Here is a 19123-nt window from a genome sequence, read left to right on the forward strand (position 1 = left end):
AAAAAAAACAAGATGTCGGATACACAGCAATTCTTAGAGCCTCTACCGTTGAACTACAACCTGGCAAAACGGAAATTCCGCATCTTGATCTTTTGGCTGCTGGTGTTTTTGGACTCGGTTGTCTTTCCCATCGGGCTCTACTATCTCCTGACCAGATGCACGACATGGTCCACCACGACTAGTACGCTAACGTCGAGACTTTGTGCTGTTGAGATCTAACCAGCCGTTTCCTTCCGCAGTCTTCAGTATAATAACCATGACCTTGTTCGGAACATTCATTATGGAGTCATTACAGAGATCGTGGAGTCTGTGGCGGAAGAACTCTAGCTGTCGAGTTCCCAACGCAGGCCGCTGCTATGTGAATCCTTCCCAACAATTTTCTCTTTCTCATGTCCCTCCCGTGACAATTCCTCTAATTTCAATCCCTGTAGTTTGATTTCACCCACTGGAACGTCCTCGTCTCCTGGGTCATCATCATCGCCGAACTCGTCGTCGGAACCATACCCGATCCACCCTGGATGCGCATGCTGGCCATGCCGGTGCCTTCGCTCTTCTTCAATTTTGCTATCGAGATGCTAGTTTTCGAAGCCCTGTACGTCTTTAAGAGGCCTACCTCGTTCCGCATCTCCTCTATTCCGAAAGGCGACCCAATGCGTCCCGCCCTCTATCCGCTTCTGGAGGATATCGTCGCGGTGGATGGCAAAGGAGGAACCGGGTTCCGGGCCCTTCTGGATCAGCGGTACAGGGCCAGTCCTCCCTTTCGCGGCATGTTGCACCGATTGACGATGCTATGGGTGATTCCTCAGATGCTGGTGGCGGGGGGGACGTTGGCGGGAATTGTGATTGCTGACAATGAGCTGGCTTACACGGTATGTGTTCTAATCTCCGAGGTGTGATATCATGGCGAGATACTGACGTGTTGCAGCTTGGCTGGTCAGTGCCTGCTATTTGGGCAGGGATCTGGGCTGTGGTGATGGTGATCTGGATTCGGGTGGAGTTGAGGCGAGAGAAGCATTTCTGGGGAGGAGTACGATTGACCCAGCAGCTGCAGAGAGAGGTGCAGGACATTTCGGAGACTGCTGATACCACCGAGGAGGAAGCAAGCAACCTAATGCGCTACGGAGGACAGTGAATTGGTTATCCAGTGATGTGACCGGGAAGCCCCGAGTACAGTCCTCCGTTTTGGGAGATTGAGCTTGATTCTATTTCTTTATATATATATATATATCTCTCTCTCTTCAACAATGCAGCTCTGCGGAATACAACGACCTCACTTAGTGTAGGAGATGTGAAATGGACCAATGTCAGGCACTATTCTCCCCTATCAACATCGAAAGTTGTTCCAGGATAACTATTATGGATGCCTAGCTCCGGGGTAATTAACCGCGCCTCACTACGATAGTTGCAGATCACTCATTTCGGTGCGGACCCTACCGAGGGAGTGTTTCAGAAGAAGTTTCATATGGGCCACCGAATACCGAGCCCCGAGAAGTACCTCGACACGCAATGATAGCGCTCCTCTTCGGTGTCTGTAGACAAATGAAGTCATGAGTAGTTCATTCTACGAGGCTATGCCATGTTGCTGGAAGGCACTGCAGTATATAAGCAGGGGCAACGCCCATTCAAAACTCTGCTCCATCCATTCATTCGCCCAGTCGTAACATTCCCAAACCAGATAATTGCTATCCCGCAGAAAGCGATGAAAGACACGGAACGGATTCCCGGGCCCAAACGTGAGCCTAGAACCAGCACTATCATCCGAAACGACGTTGTTGCTGTTGTTTTGCTGACTGGCAGTTTATTCAGCCCTGCCCGTGGTGGGAAATCTATTCGACATCGACTTCGAGCATGGCCTAGAATCCATTATCGAAATGGCCAACAATTTCGGTACGCTTCGCTGTCCTGTCTGACGCAAAGAGAAAACCACCATCACTAATCATTTATCCCAGGACCCCTCTTTCAAATCACTATCAACGGCGAAAAGCAGATCTTTGCGACCAGCCAGGCTCTGGTCGATGAGCTCTGCGACGAATCCCGTTTCCACAAGGCCGTTGTCGCTGGAGTCCAGAACTTACGAATGCTGGTCAACGATGGCCTCTTTACAGCCTACCACGGAGAGCGTGGCTGGGGCATTGCTCATCGCATTCTGGTGCCTGCCTTTGGCCCGCTACGTATCCGGAACATGTTCGAGGACATGAGTGATATAGCGCAACAGTTATGTTTCAAGTGGTAGGGATTCCTGAATATTAGCTCTAGGAAGAGCATGAGAAGTAGAAAACGGCTGACTGAGCGGTTTTATTTGGTTGTTGATGCAGGGCCCGCCAAGGAGGTTCGACCAGTATCAATATCACTGATGACTTTACGCGCCTCACATTAGACACTATCGCCCTCTGCTCGATGGGGTTTCGGCTGAACAGCTTTTATAATAGCGAGACTATGCACCCATTTGTTCAATACATGGTGGACGTGCTGAGGGAAGCCGATGTCCAAGCCATGCTTCCCGGGATCGCAAACTCCCTGCGCGTCACGGCCCAGCGGCGCATGTCTAAGAACATCGAGGCGATGAGGAGCATAGCCCGCGAAATCATCCAAGGGCGCAGAGATAAAGGGGAGTCAGTCGATGACCTCTTGAACACACTGTTGAGTGGGCGGGACCCAGTCACTGGCGAAGGCATGACCGATGACTCGATCATTGACAATGTCATCACCTTTTTGATTGCGGGCCATGAGACCACCTCCGGCCTGCTCTCGTTCACGTTTTACTACCTGCTGCAAAACCCGCACATCTTGGAGCAGGCCCGGAACGAAGTCGATGATGTCGTCGGCGTGGACTAGATCACGGTGCAGCATCTCGCAAAGCTTCCATACATCGACGCCATTTTGAAGGAGACTCTGCGCCTGATGCCGACCGCCCCAGCCTTCGCCGTCTTTCCAAAGAAGCCGGAGGTGCTGGGCGGGAAATGGACGATCAATGCCAGACAGGCCGTCATCGTCCTGCTGCCTGCCTGCCTGCGTGACCAAGCCGTCTTTGGGCCTGACGCGGGCGAGTTCCGCCCTGAACGCATGCTGGAAGAGAATTTCTCTCAGCTCCCGCCGAACTCGTGGAAGCCATTTGGCAACGGCGAACGCAGCTGCATTGGCAGGGCCTTTGCCTGGCAGGAAGCCCAACTGGTGGTTGCCATGATCCTTCAAACGTTTGACTTGGTGGGCAATGACCCATCCTACAAACTCCGCATCAAAGAGACTCTCACCATCAAGCCCGATGGCTTCCGGCTCCGAGCCACGTTGCGCCGCGGCCAGAGTGCCACTGGGCTATCCAGGCGAAGTATGTCGGTGAGCGCTGATGGGACCTCGGCGGCATCGTCAACTCATCTCGCCGGGAAATGCAAAGGCCTGGAGCCGGCAGGAGGGCAGCCGGTTTCCTTCTTCTACGGCTCCAACAGCGGAACTTGCAAAGCCCTCGCCCACCGGTTGGCGTCGAACATGATGGCCCGTGGCTTTACCAACCAGAAGCTTGCCCCGCTCGACAGTGCCGTCGACAACCTGCCGAGAGATCAGCCAGTGATCATTGTAACAACCACCTACGATGGGCAACCCACGGACGACGCGAAGAAGTTTATTGCTTGGCTGGAAAGCGGCAAGGTCCCCGCTCTCCAAGGTGTCTCCTATGCAGTCTTCGGCTGCGGCCACCAGGACTGGACCAAAACATTCTATCGCGTCCCGATCTTGATTGATGACATGATGCACAAGGCTGGAGCCACACGTCTTGCGGCGCGAGGCGCAGCCAACGCTGCTGTCAGCGATCTCTTCTCGGACCTCGAAAAGTGTGAAGAGACAAGCCTGCTGCCCGCCCTCCGCGAGACATTCCTCCCGTCCAGCAGCAGCGACGTCGAGCTACTCAACCCGCAGCAGCTTCAAATTAGCTTGAGCAAGCCCAGGAGGGTGGGCATGCACCAGGGCCTCGTGGAGGTGAAAGTGACTGCCGTCCGGATCCTAACCAGCCCGGGGACCCTGGAGAAGCAACATGTGGAATTCCGCATCCAGGGTGAAACCACCTTGCGTCCAGGCGATCATCTCAATATCCTCCCGGCCAATCCGCCTAGCACGGTCTCAAGAGTCCTAGCTCATTTCGATCTCGCACCGGACTACAGTATCACTATCAACTCGTTCAACACGCTTGGTCTACCCCACGCCACACCTGTGTTGGCGGCCGAGCTGTTTAGCTCATACGTAGAGCTGTCCCAACCGGCAACGCGAAATGTACGTTCTTAAGGACCTTGTCCAACTTGACTTAAACTCGGTGCACTTGGACTAACTGAAGAAACCCCAGAACCTCAAAGCACTCGCCGCAACCGCACTGTCTAATGCAGACAAACAAGAGCTGATCCGTTTCCATGATTCCAACGATCCACTCGTCCGGGACAAGCGCGTCTCGGTTTCGGATCTGCTTGAACAATTCCCCTCCATCTCACTTCCTCTCGCGGCATTTATCTCCATGCTCCCGGCTTTGCGCGTCCGGACGTACTCCCTTTCCATGGCCCCCTCATTCAAGCCTTCTCACGGTTCGCTCACCTTCTCCGTCGTCAACGAGCCAGCATGGAGTGGCAATGGACAGTATCTGGGCGTCGGATCGAACTACCTTGCCTCGCTCACATTAGGGTCCATTCTCTACATATCGCCGCGACCCGCCAAAGACGCTTTCCATCTCCCGATGGACCAGTCCAGCGAACCCATCATCATGATCTGCGCGGGGACCGGTCTTGCCCCCGTCCTTAGCTTTATCCAAGAGCGCATGGTCTGGCTACAGCAGGGCAAACCACTCGCAAAGGCGCTGCTGTTCTTCGGCTGTCGAGGTCCCCATCTGGATGATCTTTACCATGAGGAATTATCCGAGTTTGAATCCGCTGGCGTGGTCGAGGTTCGCAGAGCGTACAGTAAAGCCCCGGACCATGACCTGGCCAAGGGATCCCGGTATGTGCAACACCGGTTGGTGACAGAAGCCGAAGCAATCCAAGATCTCTGGGCTCAGAATGCGAAAGTCTACGTCTGCGGTTCGGGGAATCTGGCCAAGGGGGTCCAGACCGCTTTAGAGAATATGCTAGGGGCGTTGCCTCAGGAGTGATATGTTACAGAGATATTCTAGATGCGCATTGTGTCCTATTCTGGTTGACTCATGTGTAAATTTGATATTAGCAATATCTAATCTATTTTTACAGAGTAGTCTTTCGAGAATAGGCCACTTTTTGATAGGAGAATCCTAAATAATTCATTTTGATAGTTTCTATCTCTACTGATCGTGTCCAAATTCTGGAACCAAAAACCCAAACAAGCTCTGAATATTCAAGGAAGCTGTTGTCAGATTCTCAGGCGCGCCGCCATGCACAGTGGTGTCCGCCATTATGGGATAGTATAGATAGTCACTTGGTTCCCAGGACTCCATGATATCATCTTGGAACCTGACATTACTAACATTGCTATGGCTGTTGGTTTGATTTAACTGCGTGGGAACCTCGTTGAAGTTAGAAAGGAAATGAGGTTGTTATATGATCCAGGACAGTGGCATACCTCTGCAGCAAATACGGATTCGATGTTTGAAGAGCCTAGTTGACAGTGCTCTTCTTCTTTGTCTTCTTCTTGTTGCTGCTGCTGCTGTTTACTGCCAAAATCCTTGACATACTGCCGTGCGATATGAGCAAACTCGGTTAACAGTGACGCGGGTATGGACCCTCCGGACTTGTAATCTAACAGACTGAAATGGCCGGCCGCTACGTCCAACAGTGATAGGTTATTGCGCGTTTCCGGATGCGTTGGGTTGTGGATGACGAAATCAAACAGGATGAACAGTGCTGCAAGAGGTAAAACAGCCAGAATGCTAACGTCGGAGGTCAGTTTATGGCACGGCAACCACGTTCAAATCAACTGTCTTGTCCTGGGAGAGGTCCTGCTGCTTACAAAATCGGCGTGTGGGCAGCCATGTCGATGTTCTTGCTTGCCTCCACGACAGATCGTGCTGTATCCATCAGCAGTCGCTTGCTCTTTCCCTGCGTTCGGGACTGGTCTTGTCGGCCTATATACATCTTGAGTCTCGCCAAGGCGATGACCAAACCGTAGTAGGAAAAGCTGGTCTGGAGCACGACCATCTTGAAACTCGGTTCGAGGAAGGAAGGATCAGAAGGCGCATTCGGTACTTCAAACGGCATACCAGGTCGAAACTCCACGGGTACTGCCGTTCGCCATCGTTCCAACCGAGCCTCAATCTCCTCGATCGCGACGTAGTACGCCTCCGTGGTTTGAATTGCAGCGCTCACCGAGAAGAGAGACGTGTACGCAAGTGAGAGTATTCGCCCGAAGCCGATGGCGGACAGGAACCAGTTGTATCCTCCGAAGACGGATTCTGGGACGTCGGGGACGGGACACCCGATGTTGTAGTCTGAAATCATCTGGTTTGAGGTCAATGGATGCTCATCCCGTCTGTCTCTAGGCCAGAGGGACGATGTTATGAGTTTCAAGCCACCTACCGAGCCTTGATGGTGCTGGAAACACATTTGCTTCTCCAGGTAATATATCACCCAGAAGGTCCTGTGACAGGTGTTTTTGAGTCGCTGGTCCCCGTTGCGCAGTGCTCTGTGGTAACCGAGGCATTGGGCCATTCGCGCGGCTTCCATGAGCAAGACTTCGTCGATCTGAAGACAGCAGGTAGTCATGGCGAATATCGACTGGATACCAGGAATCAAAGGATCAGTTACTCCCTTCATATCGCCTTATAACCTTTATCTCGGGGTTACGGCCTTACCATGGCAACCAGGGCCTAGTTCTCTTTTATTAGCCAAACCCAAAGTCATTACACATATAACGTACTTGAAGACTCATCAAGGCTTCCCTCGGAATCAATATATCCGATACAAGACCTAAAGAAACCTGGAAAAGCTTCCATGCCCTGCCATTCCCTGGGTCAAACGCTCCGCCTTCATGGTACTGGCATCCCAGAGCCAGGACAGCGTGATATAGAGCCGAGAACGCACAGCTGGAACTCAGAAGTTCAGACCGATTGGGCCCAAATACCTTATCCTCGAAGTCTTTGCGATCGAGGAAAGGGTAGATCGGGTGCAGTTGGCGGAAGTAAGCTATACAATTATAATCCAAGTTTGTCAACAGAGGATGGCCGGGGGGAAAGGTGTTTCGAAATGAGGAAAATAGACTAAGAAAATAAACTCACAGTCGACGTACAGCCTGGCCTTGTCCAGCGGAACATGCTCAATATCAGACGGCTTTCCGAAAGTAACAAGCGATATAGAGGATGGGCCCTCGGCGAGAAGCCGCGATCGAATGACAGATTCGATGGTCTCCACCAGCTCGTTGAGCCTGTCATTCCCTAACCTTTGCGACAGAGAGCGGATTCGACACTCCGTAAAAAAGGCAAGGCTGGAACTAGTCACTTGGAGGGAGAGCTGTCAGAGAAGGGACCCCGATTCAGATGTGGAATAGGGCGACAGCATACCGTCATGGTCAGGTGCCTGGTGTACGGTATTCGGTCAGGCTAAGGTGAATAATCAGGCAGTGTTTTGTAACTGACCCTTAGCAAGGCCGAATTATCCCGCAGCATCCCTCTACTACCGTGATTTTCCAACATCTGGTCAAGAAATATGGGCGAGACGATCGGCTGGATGCGGATTTTCTCATTCAAGGGCTCTGAGAGCAGTGTGCGGAGCCGAGCAGTTGTCGCATCTACACAGCTTTTTAGGGTCCAGACCGTAAAATTGAGATAGACCGGATTTCGCGGTTGCGAATACATACTGCTGCTTTCAGAGACTTTTGTCCTCGGCTTACGCTTGGTCTGGGTGAAATGACAGGTCTCATTCCGCTTCTAAATGCACAAGCCGTGTTAGGATCAGCGGCCGATATAGATCACCATCTTACAATGCAGTGGGTGCATCGGGAACGTTGTCCGGGGTCCACTAAGAATAGAGGCAATTACATTTTGCTTGTTTCTCAGAGAAACGGGGCTTGAGGCCAACGTACTGATGCAACGGACTTTCCGGCTCCTGCATTGGTCACAGGATTTACAGGTCTTCGCCTGAGTGACTTGGTCTGCATTCTGATCCATCATTGCGGGCGCTAAGGTCTGCCGCTGGGTGGAAGGTGTTCGGTGTTGACTGAAACGGTCGGACATCAAATATGCCTGGTCAGCATAACGAGGAGAGAAGATTGTGGAAGAAATTCGGGGTTATTTTTCGAATAAAGTAGGCCGGGGGGAGGGGGGGGGGGGGGGGGGCAGCTCGGTCTTCGGTGATACTCTGCATTCTGCTACAGTACATAATACAGTAAATCCTCGTCATAACAGACCTATTAGAAAAGGTTAATTGATAGATTTCAGGCTCATCCGGAAAACCCAGGACTTCGCTAAGAAGATCCTTTTACGGAGTAGAATGGAAGACATCGGCATTTTACTATGCTGATCTCTCAAAGCGGCAATTAGAACAGGAGGTCAGGAAATTATGGACGGATGGTATTAAGATGCTGGAAAGTGTCATTGAAAGGTTCAAGAGTGAGTTGATTATTGTATGGGTACAAAGCCCGAAGAAAGATTATAGATTATGATACAGCCCCAATTTAGAAGCATACGAATCCATCTGGCACTGCCATGTGCAGGCATAAACAGGTAATAGATAGCCATTCATTTAGAAGAGTTGGACTTCACTGGATTTCCACCTGCCATATAAATTGCTAGTGGTTTCGAAACTTTGCTAAAGCAACCGAATTCAACATATTACAGGCTGTTAAAACATCAAGTCTGACATTGCAGTCCTTCGTGGTTGCCTGGAACATTTCTACCGACCTACTTTAACTTAATCATCCAATGTCACACTTAAAGCACGGCTTCACCTATCCAGCTAACCCTCTCAATTTCGATTATCCTGCGACGCAGGTTCAAGTCAAATCTCCGGCAATTGGCCAAAGCCATGGTGAGCCTGAGCGTGGTATAGATGTAGGACTACGAATAGGGTTCACAGTATCAGTATGCCCAGTTTAGACTGGAAACGCTGAAGAACACTGCAAGGGCTATCAGAATAATTTCCGCACTTCCCTAGGAATAGAAACCATGGAGTGCAACGTCAAGGGTCCGCGAACCTCCACTCACCTGATCGGGTTTTCTCTGGGCATTTAATATGGTCGGTTGCTCAGGTACAGCGGCAGGCCAGATTAAGTATTTCCCGACTATAATGCCGCGGATTTGGATCTTTAGGTACCCCTGCAAATCAATCAACATCAAATCAACCAACGTCATGGGCAAGGGCGGCTCCCGCGGGGTCCGGATTCATGGCGTCTTGCAAAGAATTATCACAGCAGATGCCATCGCGCATCTGTGGGCTCCATAAGCTTGACTATAATATACAAGTTCAGAAAGCTAGAGAGGGTGAAGAGAGAACATAAGATGGAAATACAGGCTGGCTTCTATAGAGTTTTATATATGGCTAGTAATCTATCTCAACCATGGCTCATGAGACTAGGATAATACATCAAGCCAGCTTTAAAATATTGGTTTGCTGTCAGCAATGCTTTCAAAGAGGTCTTCTGGAGAAAAGCAATTATTCAAAGTTCTGCATTAATAGTGCTCTGATAACTGCTCAATCCAGAACTTGCGCAGGGTCACTCAGCATCAGGACACAACCTATGGCAAAGAGTATGGTATTGAACCTTTTGACAAGATGATCTAATCTTTCTAGATCATAGACCCAGACCATAAAGATAATTCTTTCTTTATGCTGCGAATGAGGGCGACCTGGGAAAGGTAAGTCTTATACCTCTCTGTCCATACTATGGAATGTGTCAACCCTACAGCCAGATCCTAGCTTCCAGCGATTTCTGGAAGGATAGACGGGTTGAGTGTACTAATGCAAGGTACAATGCCAGATTAACTATGGATTAGAGAAAAGTACGGCAATTATCCCTAGCAGGCATTGGGTACTTTCTCATCTAAGTGATATTATAGAGGTAGAGTACTCTTCTGTTCTTCTGTATTCTGTTGCCGGCATTCCATGAAACTATGTATTCTATGTATGGCCTTTCATTTTCCCAAGATCAGAATCCAGACACTTCTATACAAAATATAGTAAGTTTATATCTCAATAAACAGCATGTTGCACGTAGCATTAGTAAAAGGTAGGACATCAGCTTGCATTCTCATCTTCTTCCTATGTCACCACCATCCTCCATATACTACACACCAGGTTTTCCATCCTAGGCCTAAAATGCATCTTAGCTTTTATCCCTATTCTTCTGTCGTAGTAGTGGTAGCTAACTGAACGCCCTCGGGGTTCAGCTCCGATCTCACTTGCCATTCCCTCATCTCAGGTTATGGGTATTCTGCAGAATACAAAGCAACAGGAAGCTTCCATGCCATTTCCGGCGCGGCTTCTTGGTTGTCTATCTTTCATCTATTGTTTCCGCGTCGTGCAAGTAGGACTTGACTCACAGCTGGAGGCTATATTCTTAACTAACTTCGCGTCTTACGTTCACTGGGCTAAGTGGAGACGGATATTATTTGGCCGATTTTTCTGTCATCCGTCTGAGGGTCTATCTCTTCTATTCTTTGGCCCATCCGGAGTCGATCCGCAGTACCTACTTTCAGAGGTGTGGTCTCGTTTACTCGTATAGACGGATCCATCCAACTAGAATTAGGCTTCAACCGTTGTGGAGAATCCCTGCCGGCTTTGACTCCTATTCCGGAGTAGGTATGCAGCACGGATGAGACACAAGCTTCTATATAAACACGGTGAATATCCCCCTTCTTGAATACATATCGCTGCAGATTACATGACCCAACAGCAAAATGCGTCTCAGTTCTCCTCTTCTTTTTGGAGGAGCCCTACAGGCTACCTCTGGGTGTGCCACCCTTCTGGTACCCCTGACCTATAGGGACCACCACGGCACTCCTCACGCGGTACATAACGGGACTACATATACCCTTTCCTCGAACGATACTTCTCCATCCATCATCATTCTGGACTATGGACGGGACGTTGAAGGATATGGGACATTTCATGTCTCCCGGAGATCGGGCAATACTTCCGTGTTCGAGATGAGCTACAGCGAGACAGATGCCTTGTTGGACACGTACATGGTAAGTTGGATGCTGAATAATGCGACCATGTTCCATGTATTGACCTTTACTGATTTCATAGGCGGATGGACCCCTGCCACTGGCTGCAGCCATGGACACTTACCGCATCAATCGGTATAACATCACGGAGCAGAAGACCTACACGAACCGTCTGATCCAAGGCGCCCTACGGTACCAGAAGTTGAACCTGTCGAGTGATGGGGAGCTTGAACTATCCTTTGTGGGCTTCAAGCCAGCTGTGCATGAGGTTCCCTTGTCGGGACTTCCAGGATCCTTTAATTGCTCGGACCCGGTGCTGAATCGGATTTGGGAGATAGGGGCGCGTACCGTGCAGCTGAACGAGTTCCCTGCAAGATCTCTTCCGAATTTCTGGATTTTGACTGAAGAAGGAGCTATGGTGGATAGCCTTGCTCCTCAACCATTTGCAGCAGACTTTGCCGCTACCATGTCGGCTTACAAGGTCGCCTTCTCTGTGAAGCCGGTAGCACATGGTTTTGGCTTCACTGTGTTGAGTGACACGCTAGGGAATGGGGTTTACATCTTTGTAGATGTAGTTAACTCATCGATCTCTGCTCATGCAGGATCCACAGAGATTGGAAAACCTCCACTGGCGTCGGCTGTTCTGCCCCCATCGGTCACCCTCCACCAATGGCATACGGTCGAAGCCACTGTGAATGTGACACAAATTTCAATCAAACTCAATGGAAATTCAGTGCTTGACTTTTCTCAAACAGCTGCCTTTTACGGTTCCTTTGGACTGGGCGCCTCTTTCGGCCACAGGGCCGTGTTCGCGAATGCCTCCTTGATGGCTTTCGGTATGGAGATGTATTCTTCGTCGCTGACAGACAAGTCTGCCCTGAAGGACTTTCTCCTTGGCACCAACCCACTCCCAGTTAGCGTTGATGGCTCACGGCGTGATCGCATCGCCTATGCGGGAGACCTAGACATCACCGCCCGCACGGCGTTTGCCAGCACGAATGGCCTGGAATACATTAACGGATCAATCGCACTCCTTGGATCCATGCAGATGCTGCCTGGTTTTTTTACGCCTACCGCGAAGGTGCAACAAGAGCCGCGGGTGGAACCTATCCAGGCTAACATCACCGGCTTGATAGGCTACTCCTTCAGCCTAGTCAGTTCCATGGCGCAGTACTACGAGCAGACCGGGGATGTAACATTTCTACGACACTGGGCGCCTAGGGTAGGCCGACTTTTCGACTGGGCTCACAGCCAGACCCTACCCAGTGGGCTTCTCAACATTTCCGACGCAAGCTTTGGGGGCGACTGGAACTACTACGATCCTCCTCTGAGCGGTGTGGTATCAAAATTCAACCTTGTCTACGCCTATGCCTTGAAGCAGTGGCTACCCTACATGGCTGACGGAGGGCTCAACGCTACCATGTATGCGAATCGCCTGCAATCCTTGCAAAGGGCGATCGCCACCAATCTCTGGAGCGACGAGCTCCAGGCATTCTATCTTTCCGATTCCCACAAAGACTTTTTCTCACAGGAAGCTAACGCCCTAGCAATCCTCAGCGACACTGTGCCATTGATCGGAAACCGGTCCGCGAGCACGATTCTCTCTTCCATGGCTCGGGATCTATATGTCCCTGCCGGTGCGCTGGCGTTCTCCAATGCAAGTGCGGCAAGCGGATGGGCGCGGAAGATCAGCCCCTATGCCTCTGGTTACCATCTGAAGGCTGCCTTCCATGCAAACGATCCGACCAGTGCCGAGCGCCTCCTACGTAGCGTCTGGGGCCCTATGAGCGATCCATCGCTCGCCAACTACACCGCCTGCACATGGGAGACTTTGGATCCCGACGGTACGCCTGGCCTTGGTGCTTCCACCTCGCTCTGTCACGTCTGGGGTGCCGGGCCCACGGCTGATCTGAGTCGTTACGTGCTGGGTGTTCAGGCCGTAACGCCCGGCTTCAAGGAGTGGAAGGTCCAACCACAGACTTTGGGCCTGGAGTACGCCCGCGGTAAGCACCCTGTCCCACAGGGTAGCATTCAGGTGGATTGGTCTTTCGGCAATGACGGCCTCCTTAATATGACTGTGACCGCCCCTGCAGGCACGAAGGGGATTATTCTTCCCCCCAGCCCACTGAAAGTCACTTTGTCGAAGTATAGGGTCTCGGGGCATGCAAAGAAAGTCGGCGAGGGTTTTATTATACAGGGAGGGCAGGCATTCACCCTTCAACAGAGCAGATAGTTTTTTACCTAAGTCCATGTAATCTAGCATTCTATCGTCTTATTGAAAGCTCGTTGTCATCTGTTTACTTTTCCTTTCGATATTCAGTGCGTCGGGGTCTAACGACAGATACAGGCCATTCCATGAGGGAAACCAAGACCCCATCACCGATTCCTCTATTAGAGCCTTGATCTTCATAATTTACATCGTCTTCGACGATATAAAGGCCGAGAGCGATGGTCTTAAAATGGGAGAAAATACGCACGACATATCCTGCTGCTTCAACTGTGCCGAATCACAATCAGCAGGAATCGAGGAGATATATAATAGTATAGCTTGGAGACATAACCATCTCTGATTCCAGCCATTGCGTTTATTGCAGGCGCCCGCGTGTACAACGACAGGCAAGCAACTGAGATTGAAGGTTCACGCTTGTAGTATCTAGAAGAGATCGACAATGAAAATATGATGTTGGGTTGAGACCACAGCCACCGGTGCCATTCAGACATGCGGGTCATCTTATACGAATTTACGAGAATACGAGAGCGAACGCGAGCACGATGAACCATGGCAGAGGGGCTGCCCCAAGAGGTTCCAACATTGCCCATGCATCTTGCGGCTTCTGCTTCTGATATGCACAGAGTCTCCATGTACCACACTGCTAATTCCGCAGAAAGTGCTGTCAATTCTCTCCGTGCTCGCTTTCTTCAAAAAAGAAACCAAGCAGCCTCAAATATCAGTGACCCTCTCCCCAAATAGAGTGAAGTATGCAACGCTAGCGCAGGATAGAAGCCGTTGCGTTTAAGGATACACATACACCACCTGCTCGATTGCTGAACCGATAAACGCGAGCGTGGATCAAGAAGATCTCACTGTGGCCATCATTTGTGTAAGGTATGTACAGCTGGACGCAATACCGGTGCAAATGATTATACTCCTGAATACGGAGTACTTCCAACTGTTCTCATATGAAGCACACTAAGCCGCTTTCATCAGTCCTTTCTGACACCTATGGTTTCGTGTTCTGTAATGCATGTTATAGGCTGTCCTGTGACTCAGAATATTTTACATAGCCTGTATCGCCTCATACAAGCGCTTCCTTCACGCCACATGCCACATGGATATATCCCGAACCTACCAAGGATTTTCTCGGAAGATCAGGCCGATCATCGTTGCAGGGTAAATGAGATGGCCCCAATCTAGCTCGATCGGCCTTGAAGTTCATCTGTGATATGATATGGAAGAATGTACTTAACTGCCCCCTGATTGCCACGCGGCTAGCTGCAAATGCCCGATTCCTGCTATGAGGTACAGGTACGCTGTTAAGACCCGCCTTCTGCTGTGATCCATATCAGAATAATTTGTCTGCACTAGTAGGATCTTACTCATATCGGTGGACACCCTTGTTTCCACCTATCCCGAACACGCCAGTCTCGCCTCGAGTAGCATTGAACACAGTCCCGCCCTCATTAATGTGGATCGTGGACCCTTCGTGCAAACGCTTCCTCGCCCTCTCCTTCCTCTCCTCCGAACTCTCCCTCTTCTCTGCAGTCTCCAGACCTTTCCTTCTCTCCCTCTCGAAAAGCTCCCTCTCCAAACCTTTCCACACCTTTCTCTCGTTCGAAAGCTGCCTCTCCAAAGCTTCCTTCATCTCCCTCTCATGCGAAAGCTGCCTCTCCAAAGCTTCCTTCATCTCCCTCTCATGCGAAAGCTCACACTCCAAACCTCTCACCGTCTGCCTCGTTTCCCAAAGCGTTTCGGAGACCCTCATTATGTGTTGCTCCAAATTGGCTCGAGTATGGGCATGCTGAGTTTGCTCTTGCGAAAGCTCTCGCCACAGCAGTTCGCTCCGGTCAGAAAGCCTGTGTTGGACTGGATCACCATCAGAGACGACTCTGGCGTCGTGATTTGAGTTTTCAAGAAGCGCACGTGTTCGTTCGGTCTCTTGTTGTGTTTCCGGATAGCTGACCGTATCTTGGACTTCGGCCTGGCGGGGGAGATCAGATCTCGAAGGCATGGGTTGATCTTTTTTTGTCACAGATTGTGTGTTCAGGCTCTGTAGAAGGGCTATACCTTCTGATGTGGGAAGGTTGACTTTTTCCGCCTGCAGGTGCACTTGAATGTCGCTCAACATACCCTGAATCGGCATCACGTATGCTTCACCAAATGCATCCATTGACACAATATGACCATAGACTTCCCCAGTGAGCTCATTCACCACCCAGCATCCAGAATCACCAAATCCGAGAGCTAAAACAATGTTAGAGGCCTGGAAGTATTATTGCGTCACTAGGCTCACCTGAGTTTGAGTCCGGAGTAAATTCCAAGGTTTCAACGAAGGCTTTACCCGGATACATCAGGACTGATGAGTTGTTCTGAGTTAGAGTGCCTCGTTGGATGCCCCGACAAGTGATGGCAACAGCGGGTTGCACCGAGAAATTTGACTGTTGCTCAGGGCAAAATAGGTCGACGACATCACCCCGTCGTTCACGTTGGACTATTGTTTTGCCGGCTGTTTCTGAGTTCGATGGCGCATCAAGACGGTTTGGAAGCCAATTCTCGTGCTTCAGCTCAATAAGTGCCCAATCATGGTTGCCACCAGTCGTCATCCCACTCAGAAATGAATCATGGGTTACTCTCCCTAGATCAACCCTTAGACCATGCTCGTCAGCGGAGTCGCCATGGAGAGATTCCTCCCCGCCAGTTTCTGGCAGCGTCTCTGATTCATGGTCCCCGAATCCGTCATCGGTTCCACTCTCGTCCGGTGGGGTTAGGGGTTCTTCAATTTGTTCTCGAAGTTCGGAAAGCGGATGCCCAGCTGTAATACCGAACAAAGTTTCCTTCGTTGTCGTGACCATAATTAGGCCGCCAATCGTAGCCGTGCGAGACATGCCAGACAGACTCAGCTGAACTTTCACGCCACACAGTGTGTTTCTGAGCCTGAAATTGCCAAAAGCTCGGATATCGTTACTCGCGGCGAATCTCGTGAGAGCTTCCTCGACTACATGGAGACGGAAATCAGTTCCGAGGTCTCTGGCGACGTGCTCCTGCGCGAAGAAGTCCTTGACCTTCTTAGAGACTGTCTTGTCGCATTGAACGACGATGTAGAGCTCAACCGTGGACTCGCTATGGCCCATGTACTTCCACTTCATCCCTATGTCTCCAACATTGATGTCCTTCCTCTTTTTTTTTATTGGAATTGCTTCTAGCAGATGCCTCCTTTGGACTGCTTCTAACAAAGGGCCGCCGTACAGACGCCTGAGGTCATAGAACCGGAGTTTGAGATGGTCAGGGATCGTTTTGTTGAATGCTTTCAAGTTCGAGCCTTTGACAGGAATACCTGTGCATTCCGAAGGCACCGGCCCGTCATTGATTGAGTTCTGGGTTGATAAGACTGATGCAGGTCCTGAATCGTCATCCCCATCGCACCTCGAGCCCAGCTTAGAAATCTGGTTTATGGGTGACTGGGGCGCGGTTGGCTGGGACGATGGAGCTGCACTTTTCCTTGCCGAGCTCGGGGCATGAGTCTGTCGCTTGTCGCTGGAAGCGGAGTGCGAGCGTGGAGATAACATGCCCCTCGCCGTTGAGCTATGATTCACTGTAGTGATAGCGGGCTCTTGAAGATCCCACTTCGCAGATAACATCGTCGCACTCAATGGACCGCTTGCGTTACAGGACGACAGATTACTCTGGTGTCTCGAAAGGCATCGGCAGCTGAATGAAATGGAAAGACAAAGCGCCCGTTGAGCCAGGTGCTTATGAAGGCAGCATCTTTTTGCGGTATGAACTCACCCCGCCAGCAGACTTGACGGACTGAAACACTGCCACCATGCAGAGAGCCTACTGTGCATGAAATAGTGGTTTTTCCGAGCCAATTGACAGCCGAGATGCGCAAAAGTAATGATGACCATCCACGCCACCCTCTTTTTGACACGACAGCTGGTCGCATGTGATGACTGCCACCACCTTACCCAATTAAAAAATTCCCTCACATAGGATTTAACAGCATTCGTTAGGTCGGGCGAAGCCCCGTGACACTGGAGCCACCGTGGCTAGTTGAGCTACAGCCAAGTCGTTTTGGCACTAAGACCAACTTTGGGAGGCCTCAAGCTCCTATCCGAATCAGTCGTTAACCATGTCTCAAATGAACAATTCCGCCATCGCTTTAGTGCCGCTGGAGCGCGTAGACAACAGTATCTTCCCCCGGCTGGGCCATGTTCTGTGGTCATGGCCGCTGTGCGCGGGGTGCGGCTTCGGGCAGCAATGTTCTGATGCCACTTGCGCTGCCCGCGTGAAACGACTTCGACGGTTCTTTCAATTCTACACCGCAGTGGTAGAAGCTTACGTCAATGAATCCTCTGAAACGTCTAGAGTTCTCAAGACACACGAGGATCTTTACAATGCAGTCCTGGCGCTTAAAGGTGACCCGGAGATGACACGAATAGCGCTCAGCAATACTGTCAGTCAAGGAAAAGCCAGCTCCCCGAGTGATATTGAGGCTGCGACAACGCTTGCTGTCAAGGTTTTGCTCATGGTTGACTGTTCGGCCTTGCATCAGTCGTCAAACAGACTTAAGAAGGGCATTTCTAAGGTTCACTGGAAGGATGACGTGCCATTCAACCAATACTTGCGGGATCTTTTCCCCGTGCAGACCAATCCAATATTCAGTTCAGCCGGGAGCGACTTGTCCCCTGTCAAGTCTGAGCTGAGAGCGACGAAGCTCAAGAAACACTTGCACATAACGTTGCAAGCAACTCATGATGTGCGAAATCATCTTCGGTTCGACAGGAAGAACAATGTTCTTGAGGTTTTTCATTACACTGCTTTCCTCAAGGAGCAGTTAAAACTTACCAAAGGGAAGGAAGATCCGTCGGATCCAATGACATCCATTAAAGTGTAAGCACTTTTCCTCAAGCCCTCAGTTCCCCAGTGACTCTAACAATCACCCCCGGTTAGCGGATCCTTGCCCCGGCAGTTAGTGCTAGAGGTCTTAGACTCCCTGCAAGGAGTGCTATTCCCACTCTCTGATCTAAAGTCGCGGAAACTGCTCCAGTCACTGGTTGACAACTGCGCGTTTGACCCCGACATTACTGCGTTCGAGCATACAGCGATACGAGGGGAGGGGGAAGACAACGTTTCTTACGTCTTCTTAGCCGACAGACTCTCAGACCTCTACAGCGAGGTCGAGAATCCTCAGCCCCGTGGTTGGCTGGAGAGACAGTTGCAGCGCAGGAGTGGAGCGAGGTACATGTTGCTGGCAACGTTGATCGGTGTCATCTTTGCTGTTTTTTTGGGCATACTGTCTTTGGTTGTGACCTCTTATCAGACTTGGATTGCTTATCAGGCTTGGCAGCACCCAGTAAGCACGTCGACTATTACACCTTGACTAGATATAGTCTAAAGTGGTCTGTTAAGTCTCACGGCGTTGTTGCCGTCACCACCACATGTGAAATTCTTAGAGTCGTCTAATAATTATTGAAGAGGAACTGCTTGAGGACCTGGCTGTGACTAGGGAAGGAGTTTTGCAGAGTCCTACGGCAAACGGCTGTCTAGCGTGCAGAGGGCTAGTTTCATATCCAATTAAAACCCCAAGGTAGCATTTAGCTGGTCAAGGTAGCAAGAACAGGGGGTTCGAACAGAGAGTTCCGCTTCTATAGGTAGTTCCGGTATGACACCGACAGTAACTGTAAGTTGCGTCTGTCGATCACGCCCCTCTGGCGGTGTAACCCATAGTACAGGAGAAAAACAGTCCACAAGAGTCAAAACCATAATGAAAGTGAGTTACACGAGACACACAGCCGCGTAGACTA

The 19123-nt window shown here is 50.6% G+C and overlaps 6 protein-coding genes across 6 annotated transcripts, besides 2 other annotated features; 4 read left to right on the forward strand and 2 right to left on the reverse strand.

Annotated features, from left to right (window-relative positions):
- Positions 1-280: 280 nt before the first annotated feature.
- Positions 281-1132, forward strand: NFIA_004530 (uncharacterized protein; the record flags this gene model as incomplete). The annotated part of the gene is made up of 3 exons (XM_001258991.1): positions 281-358; positions 432-869; positions 926-1132. The coding sequence occupies 3 exons, from the start codon at positions 281-283 to the stop codon at positions 1130-1132; spliced, it is 723 nt and encodes a 240-aa protein (XP_001258992.1).
- A 739-nt stretch (positions 1133-1871) lies between these two features.
- NFIA_004540 (bifunctional cytochrome P450/NADPH--P450 reductase) lies at positions 1872-5122 on the forward strand (the record flags this gene model as incomplete). The annotated part of the gene is made up of 5 exons (XM_001258992.1): positions 1872-1887; positions 1950-2229; positions 2316-2808; positions 2860-4260; positions 4331-5122. The coding sequence occupies 5 exons, from the start codon at positions 1872-1874 to the stop codon at positions 5120-5122; spliced, it is 2982 nt and encodes a 993-aa protein (XP_001258993.1).
- An 826-nt stretch (positions 5123-5948) lies between these two features.
- Positions 5949-7504, reverse strand: NFIA_004550 (fungal specific transcription factor domain-containing protein; the record flags this gene model as incomplete). Its single annotated transcript, XM_001258993.1, has 5 exons — positions 5949-6440; positions 6519-6716; positions 6859-7124; positions 7217-7362; positions 7437-7504. The coding sequence occupies 5 exons, from the start codon at positions 7502-7504 to the stop codon at positions 5949-5951; spliced, it is 1170 nt and encodes a 389-aa protein (XP_001258994.1).
- Positions 7505-8247: 743 nt separating this feature from the next.
- Positions 8248-8272: a microsatellite.
- Positions 8273-10831: 2559 nt separating this feature from the next.
- NFIA_004560 (putative alpha-L-rhamnosidase C) lies at positions 10832-13334 on the forward strand (the record flags this gene model as incomplete). The annotated part of the gene is made up of 2 exons (XM_001258994.1): positions 10832-11122; positions 11184-13334. 2 exons carry the CDS (start codon positions 10832-10834, stop codon positions 13332-13334), a joined length of 2442 nt encoding a protein of 813 aa, XP_001258995.1.
- A 1360-nt stretch (positions 13335-14694) lies between these two features.
- Positions 14695-16465, reverse strand: NFIA_004570 (uncharacterized protein; the record flags this gene model as incomplete). The annotated part of the gene is made up of 2 exons (XM_001258995.1): positions 14695-15563; positions 15613-16465. The coding sequence occupies 2 exons, from the start codon at positions 16463-16465 to the stop codon at positions 14695-14697; spliced, it is 1722 nt and encodes a 573-aa protein (XP_001258996.1).
- Positions 14935-15025: a microsatellite.
- A 983-nt stretch (positions 16466-17448) lies between the features above and the next one.
- On the forward strand, positions 17449-18213 carry NFIA_004580 (uncharacterized protein; the record flags this gene model as incomplete). The annotated part of the gene is made up of 1 exon (XM_001258996.1): positions 17449-18213. One exon carries the CDS (start codon positions 17449-17451, stop codon positions 18211-18213), a length of 765 nt encoding a protein of 254 aa, XP_001258997.1.
- Positions 18214-19123: the final 910 nt, after the last annotated feature.

The sequence above is a fragment of the Aspergillus fischeri genome, genomic scaffold (assembly GCF_000149645.3).
Source record: "Aspergillus fischeri NRRL 181 1099437636265 genomic scaffold, whole genome shotgun sequence".
Lineage (NCBI taxonomy): Eukaryota > Fungi > Ascomycota > Eurotiomycetes > Eurotiales > Aspergillaceae > Aspergillus > Aspergillus fischeri.